The 11,799-nt window shown below is 36.6% G+C and overlaps 1 protein-coding gene across 6 annotated transcripts in view; it reads left to right on the top strand.

The window, feature by feature from the left end:
* Positions 1–37: 37 nt before the first annotated feature.
* SNX29 (sorting nexin 29) overlaps positions 38–11,799 on the top strand; it is a 144,644-nt gene continuing 132,882 nt past the window's right edge. For 5 of the 6 annotated variants that reach the window (XR_011329307.1, XR_011329308.1, XM_069809977.1 and 2 more), the window contains exons 1-4: positions 38–131; positions 5,948–6,012; positions 6,872–6,924; positions 10,537–10,661. Coding sequence is in view for 3 of the 6 variants with exons in the window: in XM_069809977.1 (XP_069666078.1) it covers positions 125–131; positions 5,948–6,012; positions 6,872–6,924; positions 10,537–10,661 (250 nt within the window). In the remaining 3 variants the exon portion in view is untranslated. Of the gene's footprint in view, positions 132–5,947; positions 6,013–6,871; positions 6,925–10,536; positions 10,676–11,799 lie in introns of those variants that run through there. The other variant, XM_069809981.1, reaches the window with a different exon arrangement.

Here is an 11,799-nt window from a genome sequence, read left to right as displayed (position 1 = left end):
TTACCTTCCGGGGCCGCGGGGCGGAGTTCCGGGGCGGAGTGCGTGCGCTGGCCGGCCCGGCTTCGGGCTGCGCGGGAGGTGGGATCGGGTCCGGCGGACGGAGGGGGCGAGCCCCGCGGCCACCATGAGTGGTGAGTGGAGGGCTGGAGCGGAGCCCTCTCCGCTACCGGGGCGCGCTCGGTGGGGCCGCCGGGGCTCTGGGGCGCTGCTGGGGCTGGCGGGGGCAGAGCTCGCCCGGGCAGAGCTCGCCCGGGCGGTCCCCGCCGCTCCGCTGCCTGCTCGGTCTGGCGTGGCCCTGTCCCCCGCGGGCCGAGGCCCCTTTCTTCCCCCGTGCGTCTCCCCGGTGGGGCTGGGGGCTGTAGCGTGGTGAGGCACGGGAGACTCTGGCCTCGCTGGCCCCGCGGCGAGGGGCAGGGCTCGGCCGTTGCCCGCATCACCGCACCCCGCTCCTCGTTTTGGCGCCCAAAGCCGCCCAGAAGTGGTGTTTTACTTCGTTTTGAGTCCTCAAGCCTGCCCTTGAGCGTGACACTGGCTCACAGCACGAGTGATGATGGTCTCGGGGATTTCTGTTGCCTCAACGGTGCAAAATCACAGGAAATATTCCCCAGAATATAAATGAGCAGGAGAAAATAATAATGAAAACATAATACGAACTTACTAACCTGCAGTTGGTGAGAAGCATGACTAGTGGAAAAGAGTGGTCCCTTCCGATAATTAGGGTGTGTTGTTGCTGTTTCCCTAACTCAGCCCTGACGAGGATGTGTCGGTTGTGGATGTGTTCATTGCTGGCCTCCGAGTTAAAGTCAAGTGGTGTGTGGGTGTGCTAAATCCTGAGGGTTTTGAGGTGTTTGTGAGGGGAATATTTAAAAGCTTTGCACGAGAATTGGGACCCATAAACTTCAGGGCTGGGAGGAAGCATAGCCACTTGAACGGGCCAGCGTAGAGACTTATCTGGTAGGATGGAGGAATACATTTTAATAGATTTTTCCTGTAAATAAGTGGCACTCGGTATGTCTTAAAACGCACTGGCAAGGGTTTGTTTGGTGTTTTTTTAAGAAGGAAGGTGCTTTAGTAAATGCTTTCATGGGTCTGTTTATACAACTTCAGTAATGGAAGTTGCAAACAACACTCCGCACTTGAAAATTAGATTGTATGTTTTTCTCCCACTGTGGTGGGAGACCTCTTGCCAAAGATAGTGTAAAAAAAAAATAAAAAAAAATGGAAGAGTTAACTGGAGTAAATAAATGCTACGTGTTTTATGGATAGTAGTAATTTCTGACAATGAAACAAAAAATGAAAATGAAAACACTTAAGTTGTATTTTTCTCTGTTTTGTTCTCACCCTTGTGGTAAGAAGAAAAAAAAAAGACTTTTATGGAAGAATAGATAAGGAAAAAAAATAGATTATTGTGGGGAAACCTGTTAATTAGCATTGTGAAAAATGCAAGTAACACTCAAATCTTTCAAACCATGGAGAAAAAGTTTCTCAAATGTTTCAGATCTTGACACAATATAGACTAAATCCCAATTCTGAAGTTTTTAAGAGTCTGCATTTTCCTACAGAAAACTTCAGCCCTTCAAGGATGAATTCAGGCTGGGACTAGCCTTGTGCAAATTTGTGCACATCAGAGCCTAAATCTTCCTAGGCGACTCATCTTGGGGAGCTCTGTTTGAATTGTGTGACTTAAAAGGCAAGGTGGCACCTCTCGTGGCATAAAGCCTCATCATGTAGTTATTTTTAATACCTTTAATCTTTTTTTTTAAACAGTGAGGAGATACAGGTTTATGAGGAGAGAAAACATTTAATTACTTAATATAGAATAATGCGTAAGGTTACATTAAAGCTAGTAGTTCAATTGCATGGCTAACCTACCCCTGTGTAGTCCTTGCCAAGACCTATATGACATTTCCAACAATTTCAATTAGACAGCAAGATAACAAAAAGAATGCTAATTGTGCACTCTGCTAAACATTACTGTTACACAATACTGTGCAGTATTTTTCCAGAATAATGTAAGTGGAACAGATCAGGACAGAGAAATGTGTATCATTATCATGCTTGTTTCAGATAAAAGAAAGAGCTAATGTTAACATCATCAGATTTAACCACGTCCTTTTTTTTAGTGGCAGTAACAGCACTGTCTACACCTATTTCCCTGCCCAGTTTTTGCCCTTAAAAATAAAATGGCTGTTCCTAAGATACAGATAGAAGAAGCTCTCTTCCTAATGGCTGTAATTATTTTAAACGTATATTTTTTTAGCTACAGTGTATTTCTAGTGGATGTGAAGGTAACTTCCTGTTGATTTGAGCATTGCTTTAATATTACTAATGCTGCTTACTAATTACATACTCATTTTGTTGGACAGTGTTGAATAGGCTAAACTTCAAAGGGAAGTAACACAGGGATACTAGATATATGTACTTGTCAAGAATTAGGGATGGTGTCATTTGTTTAATGACAGTTTTAAAAACCATAAAAATGCGACTAATTCAGGATGAGGCAGTAGAATCATAATAATGTAGTACAAGATAGTATTTAAATTAGGTCTGTGTTTGTTTTATCTTAAACTTGTACCCTCAGAACCTGTACTACGGCAAGCAAAAGGAATTGCAGTCTGAAATTTTGCATACAAGACTTCAGGAAGTATGTAAGGGCAATCTGAGGTTTGGGTTGTTTTTTTTTTTTAACCTATATGCTACATATGGTGGTGAAGAGAGCTGTACCTATAAAGAATTGGATGAAAATCCTGTTTTCCTTTATTTGCTTAGTCAGTTTTCTTCTGCTGTAGGTGTGGACAATCCTGTTTTCCTTTATTTGCATAGTCAGTTTTCTTCCGCTGTAGGTGTGGATATTTCTGTCAGGGTCTGGAGAGAAGTTTGCTTTAAAAATAGGAAAGTATGACTGTGAACAAGAAAAGATGACAAGGGTCACAGAGGCAGGTGCAGTACCTGAGACTATTTTTAACCCTTTTTGACTGAGTAGATCTTTATGGGAGGGGTCTCTTTAAGTTTCTCAGTTTTTATGGCCTTATATTTTCATAATTATTTTTAGACTCATGTATAAACTTCCTTTTTTATTGCAATAGTCTAAATATAGCCTTTTTTCTGAGTAATGGTGGTTTTATGCATTCTATGTTTTGTATTTGTATGTGTTACTGCAGTTTTTACCACTGTTCTGAATCAGTAGAAAGGTATTTTGGTTAGTTTGTGATACACTGTTAGTCTTTAAATCAACTGGAGTGGATCACACTTAATTGGTGCTCTTGTCTGAAAATACGCTCTTTTTAATTTTTGTTGAAGACTTAGTTTAGAAAATGAAGACTGTAAAAGAACAAAATCTTAAATAGAGTTGGTAGAGATTTATTTTTACCTTCTATCTACTTGAAACAAAAATCTTGCTAAATAGTACTATGTTTTCTAGGCTTATTACAAAGAAAAATATATCCTCTGCTTGCGAAAACACACAACTTAATCTTTCAGTTTTTAAAAAATGTTAGACTTTGTGAATATTCTTTTTCTTCTAACTGCAAAATTTCTGTGTTAAGCACAGCAATAGAAGAATTCTGAAGACATGCATTGAGCAGAAACCTCGGCCAGCCGTCATTATAGACATTATGTGGCCTCACAGCCCTGTTAATGGTGAAGGTGATCTGAACTGCTTATGGAAATTATTGGTTCTAATCATGCGTAGTCATAATTGTTATTAGTACAAATGTACAAGTAAAATAAAGACAACATACACATTACACTGCACTAAGTCTGTGTAAATTTAAGACTGTTTGATATCACATGCTTTAGTCTTTTAGAACATCGATTAACATAGTGATCATCTGTTGGTTTTCTGTATTTATGCATTTTTTATGTTGTTCGCAGTCTGGTATCTAGTTGCAAACCATTTCTGTGTTACCAAATAGACATAAAGATGCCAAAGAGATGTGAATTTAACAACTAACATGTATTGCATTTGAAAGACAAAACCCACATACTTAATATTTTCATTTGATAGATGTTTTTCAGGTTGCAAAATTATTAATTACATGCATTTGTTCTCAAGTAGTTTCAAACTGTTAATATAAAGAGAAATGTTGCATTATGCCTATTCCCACAGGTATGTGGGTAAGCATAAGACTGTAGAAGTAATGAGTTTTGAAACAGTGGAGAAAATCTGCAGGTTTGTTTATATTCAATGTTACTGTGCATGAGAGTTTGTACTAAGAGTTGGGATTTAATTGTTTTCCTTATTTTACAGTTATGTGATTTTATAAGGCATTTAGATGCATAGGCATGTGTCTCCATTTTTGGCAATGCATGCATATTAAGAACACTGAATATAATTTAATAAAATTGTGATCTCTGAAGGAACACAAAGTGGAAGTAGTAGGGATTATATGAATTTAACCTTATCTTCGCAGTGGCATAACTAGCATAGTTGTTTGGAAGTTAAAACCTACTTGGTATGGGGTTTGTTTCTAGAGTCTTTTACTAGCACTGAACATTGTTTGCATCTTCACCTGACTTTCCATGCGTTGGAGTATTTGACTAGCAGAACCAAATCTCATACATCACGTGTCTGCACAGTTTGAGTCAGAGTTCAAAATCGGAAGTATAACTTCTTGAAAATCCACTGTACTCGGCTAAATAAGCATTGTGAAGCTTAGTCAGCTAGCAGCTACATTGCACGTTTTTCCTATTCTTTTCTGTGTTCTGGCATTGTGTATTATAGACTTCTGGGTTTTTCTTCTCCTGATCCCATATTTAGGGTGAAACAAAGGCAGAATAATTTCACTAGCACAAATTCTGTCTCCTGCTGCTGGTTTAGGAGCAAACTACTTTGAATGGGATTACGAAGATAGGAAATTCTGGTATTGGGACCTCACAGTGTTGGACAGCAAGAGGAAGAGAGACATGTCTTTGATGTCATCTCTATTTACTAGAGGGCTTATTGTGTACTGTTTGATTTTCAGTATCTGGAGGAACTTGCTTGTGCAGAGTTTTGATAATTGGCTTTCGGTCTATGCATATATTAGTTGTATGTTCTTTGAGAGGAAAAGGAAGAATGGAACGATTTTAATTCCAGAGAGGTCACAGAGGTTTTTGAAGGATATTTTGAATTTAAGCTCAGAATAAAGAAATGACAGAGGTGATGTAGGTTAATTAAACAGTAAATTTTACACATATTCACAGGAGTTTATAAAGCATATTCCAACAAGCAAAGTGTTATGCTATTTGTTGTTGAAATGATTGAGAAGTTAAAGATTGTCTTGTGTAGTTGCTTCTATAGTAACAAACTAGATTTTATAAGTGTTAATCAGAAATAACTATGCTGGCAGTTAAATTTTAAGGGATTTATTGTAACAATTGCTCTCTGTTCACCTGACTTAAAAGTCTTTCTGCAGTAAGGTTGTTGTAAGAAGATATTCCTGCTGTCTCTTTCTCATTTTCCATTCTTTTCTTGTGCTATAATGATATATTACGCTGGTAGTTGTCCCAGGATGAAGATTTATGGGGTTGCAGTGTGAGCTCCATCATACACCTAATACAACCAACTAAAAAAAAAAAAAAAAAAAAAAAATCTTAAACTAGGTCAATTCCAGGCTTGCAATATGGTACCACAGGTGGTTGTGCTAAGAAGCTAGGGGCAAGCTGTGCTGATTGTGCACAATTATAATGTATTTGGTATTGCTGCAATATACCTTATATCATTAAACCAAAATCTTACTAAAATAAGACTCCAGATATTTCAAACATTATTCCTGCATTTTAGAGAAAGGCTACTTGGAACCTCAAAACACAGACTTATACTGCATCATTTTACTTAGAGAAAATACATTAATAAATTTAATGGAATAATTGGCTTGGGAGGAAAGTTTTCAGGGCCCTGGTGTTGGCCCAAATGTATTTTTCTTAAAAAACTATTTTAAAATGATATAATTTTGTTGAATTTCAGGTTCACAGAATAATGACACTAAAAGACAGTTTCTTCTAGAGCGGCTACTGGATGCAGTTAAACAGGTGAGAAATTGGATACGTATTTCTACAGTATACTCACTCTAAGTTGTCAGTACTAGCAGGAACTGTCTTTGCCCCTTTTTTCTCCCCTTTATGAGACAAAGAAGTTGTCTTGTATTTCACACAGTACTACTGAGTTTTTGTGTCTGCTAGCAAACAACTATTACACAGTATTTGTTTAAAATTCTTGTTCTTGACAGATTATATTTGTAGTATTTATATGTTATAAATATAATAATAATATATATCATAAATATATATATTTGTAATACTTATATGACTGAACTAAACTGTAGTGTACTGCAAAGGCTAAATTGGTTAACATTTTACAGTAGCAGATTTTTCTTTACACTAAGATTTTAGTGAATGGTTAAAATACAGGCAAAGATGGGGTTTATTTATGTAGGTAGGTATCTTGTATCAACATGAAGTTCAGAAAGTAGAATTTCATAAACTGGATTCAATTTAGGAGAGCTTGGGAGGCAAAGGAATGCTTCAAAAGTAATGGTATGTTTTATAAAGAATGATTCTTCTGTAATTGTAGCACTGAGCTGAATAGAAGCAGTGTTTGTTTTTGTGGGTGTACATTTAAAACTCAAAAGTAGTAATTTTTACTCAATTTTAAATTTATTGAAGGACCTGCAGGTGTGTTCTGGCTAGCAAGAATGTATTTGAACTGCAAGAGTAGCCTGTTAGTGGAACATGATGTTGTAAAGCACTTTTTTGTTGCAGGCTGTGTTTGCCAATGCTTTATTTTGTACTGCTTCCTTTTTTTGTTATGACTTTGTTTCTTATATGGAAATATTTCAGAATATTGAGTTTGTTAGTGTAACAGAAATTCCTTAAAATCTGTTTATTGCAGTGTCAAATACGGTTTGGAGGAAGAAAAGAAATTGCTTCAGACTCTGATAGCAGGTAAAATGGTCTAAGAAACTTTTAACATGCTTAGATTATGTATCAAAATGACATAAAACATATGGCACAAAATACTTGACATGCTCAGAAAAACCCCAGTTTCTTTTGTTTATACAGACACTGACATGGGACTGAACTTTTCATCTTGTTACAAATTTGCCAGCTTAACAAAGAGTGTTCTTCTCTATGAAGTTCCAAGTGTTTTAAGTGGCTGCAGAATTCCTGACAAAGCATTGAATTCTGAGGTCTGAACATAAGATTGGGAGAATTTATCTTCCCTAAAACCTCTTCTAAAATGAATGCATATTTATTACCAATACACCTGTGTTTTGTGAAGCTTGACACTTAAGTGTCAAGCGTTCAACACACAGTCATTAAGAAAATTTTCATTCTTATTTTTTCTTATTCCTGACATGTTTTAAACCTGTTTTTCTTCTTTTTCTGTCCAAGAATTTGTTCCTTTTTATTAATGTAAGTCAAAAAATGTCATTTAATTCCTATTAGTTGCATTAGTTGTTGGATATGGCATATTGGTTTCTAAGGCTTTTACGAAGATGACTGGCAGACAGAAATTGTCGTGCTTTTTGTATCCTATTGAGTCTTTCTCAGAACCTGTCGTATCGAAGAATCTCAGATAAATAAAATACCAGGATTAAATGCAGTTGTTTGTTGTCCTTTTTCATATGTCTTTGAAGTTTGACTCTGCCTTTTGGGAAGAAGTTCATTATCTGTTGACCATTTATAAATGATGCATAAAACTCTCTCCAATCCTCTCCCAATTCGGTCTTTAAGAACATGCCTAAGGGTGTGGTTTCATGACTTCTGGAAAGCCAGTATAAGAACTCATTGCTACTGAACGGGTGGGGAGGGTTCATGTGTCTCCTCAGGATCCCTGACTTCAGTACTACTCCCTTCTACCACCTTTTTAAGCAATGCCTGGTGATCATCCAGTCCCTTCTGAATTAATTTAATAAAAGAAGAAATAATGCAGAAGGATAACTTTCTGCCATTTTAGCGAGTTAAATCAGTAAAACATCTGGTGAGTGCTAGAGTTGCTGCAAGGAGGGGAAGATCGCATAGCTAGAAGCAATGGGAAGTGCAGAAGAGGAGGAAGAAGCAACAAGGGGTGAGAGGGCAAACCCATCACCTTTCAGGAGCAGCTTGTAATGCAGCTCCTTTGCATTACCTGTTTGTGAAACTCCAGGCTAATGCTGCTCCATGGCAGCTTAAGTCTGTCTGACTTCTGGCTACTGCTGTGATCCTGTCCTGCCCTTGGCTGTTTCAGCCTACAGTGTTTTGGGGAAACAGACTCGGAGAAATAGTTTTCCATTGAACTAGCATAGTGGAAACAGTTCAGTACAGGGTCTGTTCAGCACAGGGTTTGTTGGACAGAAGCTGGTGCGAGGGAGGAAGCAAGAAGATGTAGGTGGGATAAAGGGATGGTGGGGCTGAAGAACCTGGCAGCTGGACTGGCTCTGCAGCTATAGCTATTGGCACAGAAGCATCAACTAGGGATAGTTATTTAATCTTTACTGTTTAGTTTATGTGAGACAATGTATTGACGATGTTTGCCTTTGTAGTAGATTGTGTAAACTCGGCTAAAAGGAAGTACGTCCTATGTAGAACAAATTATCTGGATCTAAAACTTCTGCTTTGTTGCTCAGTGTGCGTGAACAACTGCTTTGCTGCAGTTGTTTAATAATTTGAATGATGACCTTGAGTATCTGTCTTCTGATAAACAGTGAGAGTTAGGATTCCAAAGATATGATGCTGGCCAAATTTTACTTATAAATATTTTCCTTAGAATTTGGTAGACATGCTGAATAATGGATTATAGCTAGGCAGTTTCAGGATTAAAAAGGAAGTGGAAATTACATTAATAGATTTTTTTTTTTCTTCCTAAATTCCATGGTGTTTGAGGTTGTTACTATGCGAAACATTGTGAGATAATTTTGAAAATGAGGATAGTCTAAGAATTTAGATCAAAATTCAGTAAAATCCATGATTCTCCAAGTTTTGTTTTCCCAGTGATTTTTTTTTGTCTTTGAGATTATAATTGTTCAGAGGTCTGTGTCTATGTACACTAGACTTCTCCATGTTTTTCTGTATATTTTTATTTAACATACCCTTGTGATGCTATCTAGTAAATACACTACGTATATTGGGCATTGTAGAATACCTGATTTTTTAATTTTATTTTATTTTGTTTTACTAGTGGCTAAATTTTCCTGTAAAATGCTGCATAGTTTTCTTGCTTTGATTTTAAGTGCACGTGGATTTTTAATAATATGAGCTCTTTCACAGAACCTAGTTTTGGTTCTGCTTTTTCTGATTTGAAAAAGTTTAGGTTTTGTTTTTCGGGGGGGGTGTGTGTGTCATGTGTCTGTTGGAATTTCCATTTTTAACAGCAGCAGTCTTTTTGGCAAAAATTAATCACAACTGCTACACAATCATCTCGAGTATTGTTGCAATTATATTCTGCTTTACTAATAAAATTTTCCTAACAAAGTAAAGTTTTCTTAACATAGATGTACTGGAAAGCATTGCGTGTTAAAAGCTCTTCTGTCCAGGGCAGTTATGGTAAATATACCTCTTTTTCTGTCAGTGCTTCTCCTGAGATCTTATGCTTTTTTGTGACCCTGAATAGAGCTCTGTTCTTCTGGAATGCTGGGGCAGAGTCCTGAGCCATTTTGTTAACTGTTTTTATTTATTTGCTTGAACTTAGTTAAAGTATCTGTCCTTCCTTTTAGTAATCAGCTTTGGTAGCCAGGTTACAACTTTCTCAAAGCTTAAGTTTTAAGTAGTGTTTATTTAATGGCAAAAATAAAACTTAGAGAAAATAAGATTTCAAACAAACAGGTTGCATTCATGTCTGTTATACCTTAAGCCTTACTATTCCCTGTAGGTTACAATAATACTCCTTTCTTTGGCAGGCTGAATTTTAAAACTTTGCTCGTTTTACAATGGTTCTACCTCTGTGAAAATTGGTTTATTAACTGGGTTATGTTTAAAAAAAAAATAGTCAGGAAATTTATAAATGGTATTGTAGAGAACATCATCAACAACTAAAGATTCAACACATCTCCAGAAAAATCTTTCTTATTTTCCTATGACTGGGATTTCTGAAGGACATAAAAATGTATGTTTATTTGTTGTCCTAGGCTTGAATTATAGCATACTAATGCCATTTAACAAAATAGTCTATTAACTGTATAGGAGGTTACAGCATATTTTCAGAAAATCATTAATTGCATGTATAGTACAAAGTATATTTATGAAATGTATTTGCATTACATGAAAAATAGGTAATCTGAAGCTGAAATAACATGACTAACAATCTCTATAGGAGGTGAGGATGATTTCTCAAACTGATTGCCAATTCTTCTGAATGTAATTCATGCCCCAGCTTTGGATAGTCATGATGAGACTGTGGGTATAAGTAGATTATACTGTTTGCAAATAATGAGATTAGTGCATATAAGGGGTCTTTCACTACATATAAGAGAATGGTTCACCTTTCCATTCTCTATTCAGAGATTTGGAATAAGCCTGCTCTATAGAAACATAGTTGATTGTTCTTTTCACATGCTTTCTTTAAAAATTCTGTTGCAGAGTCACTTGTTTGTGTGCTCAGTTTGAAGCTGTGTTACAGCATGGTCTGAGGAGGAGCCGAGGATTAGCATTAACAGCAGCAGCAATCAAACAGGCAGCAGGTTTCTCCAGTAAAACTGAAACAGGTAATTCGTTAATTGTAAGTATTCTATTTTAAACAGTTGATAAGTACAAGCAAATGATATAATTTCTAATGGAAGTTTTAAGCAATGCAACAAACTGCAGACTGTTGGTAGCGTACTTAACACTTGGACTCTCATTAAGCAGTGAAAATGGTTTTTGCTTTCATAATCTAGTTTAACTTTCATATCAAGTTTATCTAGAAATTTTGGTGTTTGGAAATCTGTGTTTCCTACAGTTTCATCATGAATAGTATCACTGGCAAATTTCTTTTGAATTCTGGTAGGGATAAACATTGTGTAATTGTGCTGTTAAGTTTTTGCTACAACATTTTCATTCTTAACTTTACTCTGTTCTTCAACTGCCATTTTCTATAGCATCAGATAGGTTTCACTTCTAAGTATTGATGTAATTTTAAAAACAAAACTTACATTACTTATATTGGTTGGGTTGTTTTTTATTATTTTCTTCACATTTAAAGAAAAGATTCCTTTATTTTTGTTGCCTTCTCTTCACCTTGAAGCTTCCCTTGTTTTATTTATCAAAAGTATGTGAAGGTGTTAATTGTCATCAGTTTTATTGTGAAGTGTGACATACAGTATCTTTTTTCTTAAACAGGGAACACATAATATAAAGAAGTTTCTTTTCAGCTTTTGAAACTCCATCAAGTGTAACATGTAACACATAGTGTGGGTTGTTTTTTTTTTTTTTTAAAATATATTCAGTGGTACTAAAATTGTTAATACATTTGATCTCCAGCCATAAACTTCCAGTTACACCAGACAACTGCATATAATGGATATTACATTAACACAAAACGTGTAGCTTGATATAATGGTGTTTTTAAATTGCTGTAACAACAGACTTGTTTCCTGTGGATGATAGGGTGAAATGCTGGGTCTTGTGTGCTGACTTTCCTGCTAATGGGTTAGAGTCTCCAGACTTAGCTTTTTGGGGGAGCTAAAATAGCTATGCTTTTAGATAAATTGGTGAGTTTCCCATGTTTGCCTCCTCTGCTTAGTAGTGGGCAAGACTTGACACTTTGCAGACTCTAAATGAACAAGTAAGAAAAAATTCAGCTCTTTGCACAATCTTGACACATTTTTTGGCTCTTCTGTATGCTTTTTTCTCCCTTGTGTGTGT

The sequence above is a fragment of the Haliaeetus albicilla genome, chromosome 22 (genome assembly GCF_947461875.1).
Source record: "Haliaeetus albicilla chromosome 22, bHalAlb1.1, whole genome shotgun sequence".
Lineage (NCBI taxonomy): Eukaryota > Metazoa > Chordata > Aves > Accipitriformes > Accipitridae > Haliaeetus > Haliaeetus albicilla.
The sequence above is the reverse complement of the archived record's forward strand: the minus strand, read 5'-3'. Positions and strand labels throughout refer to the sequence as shown.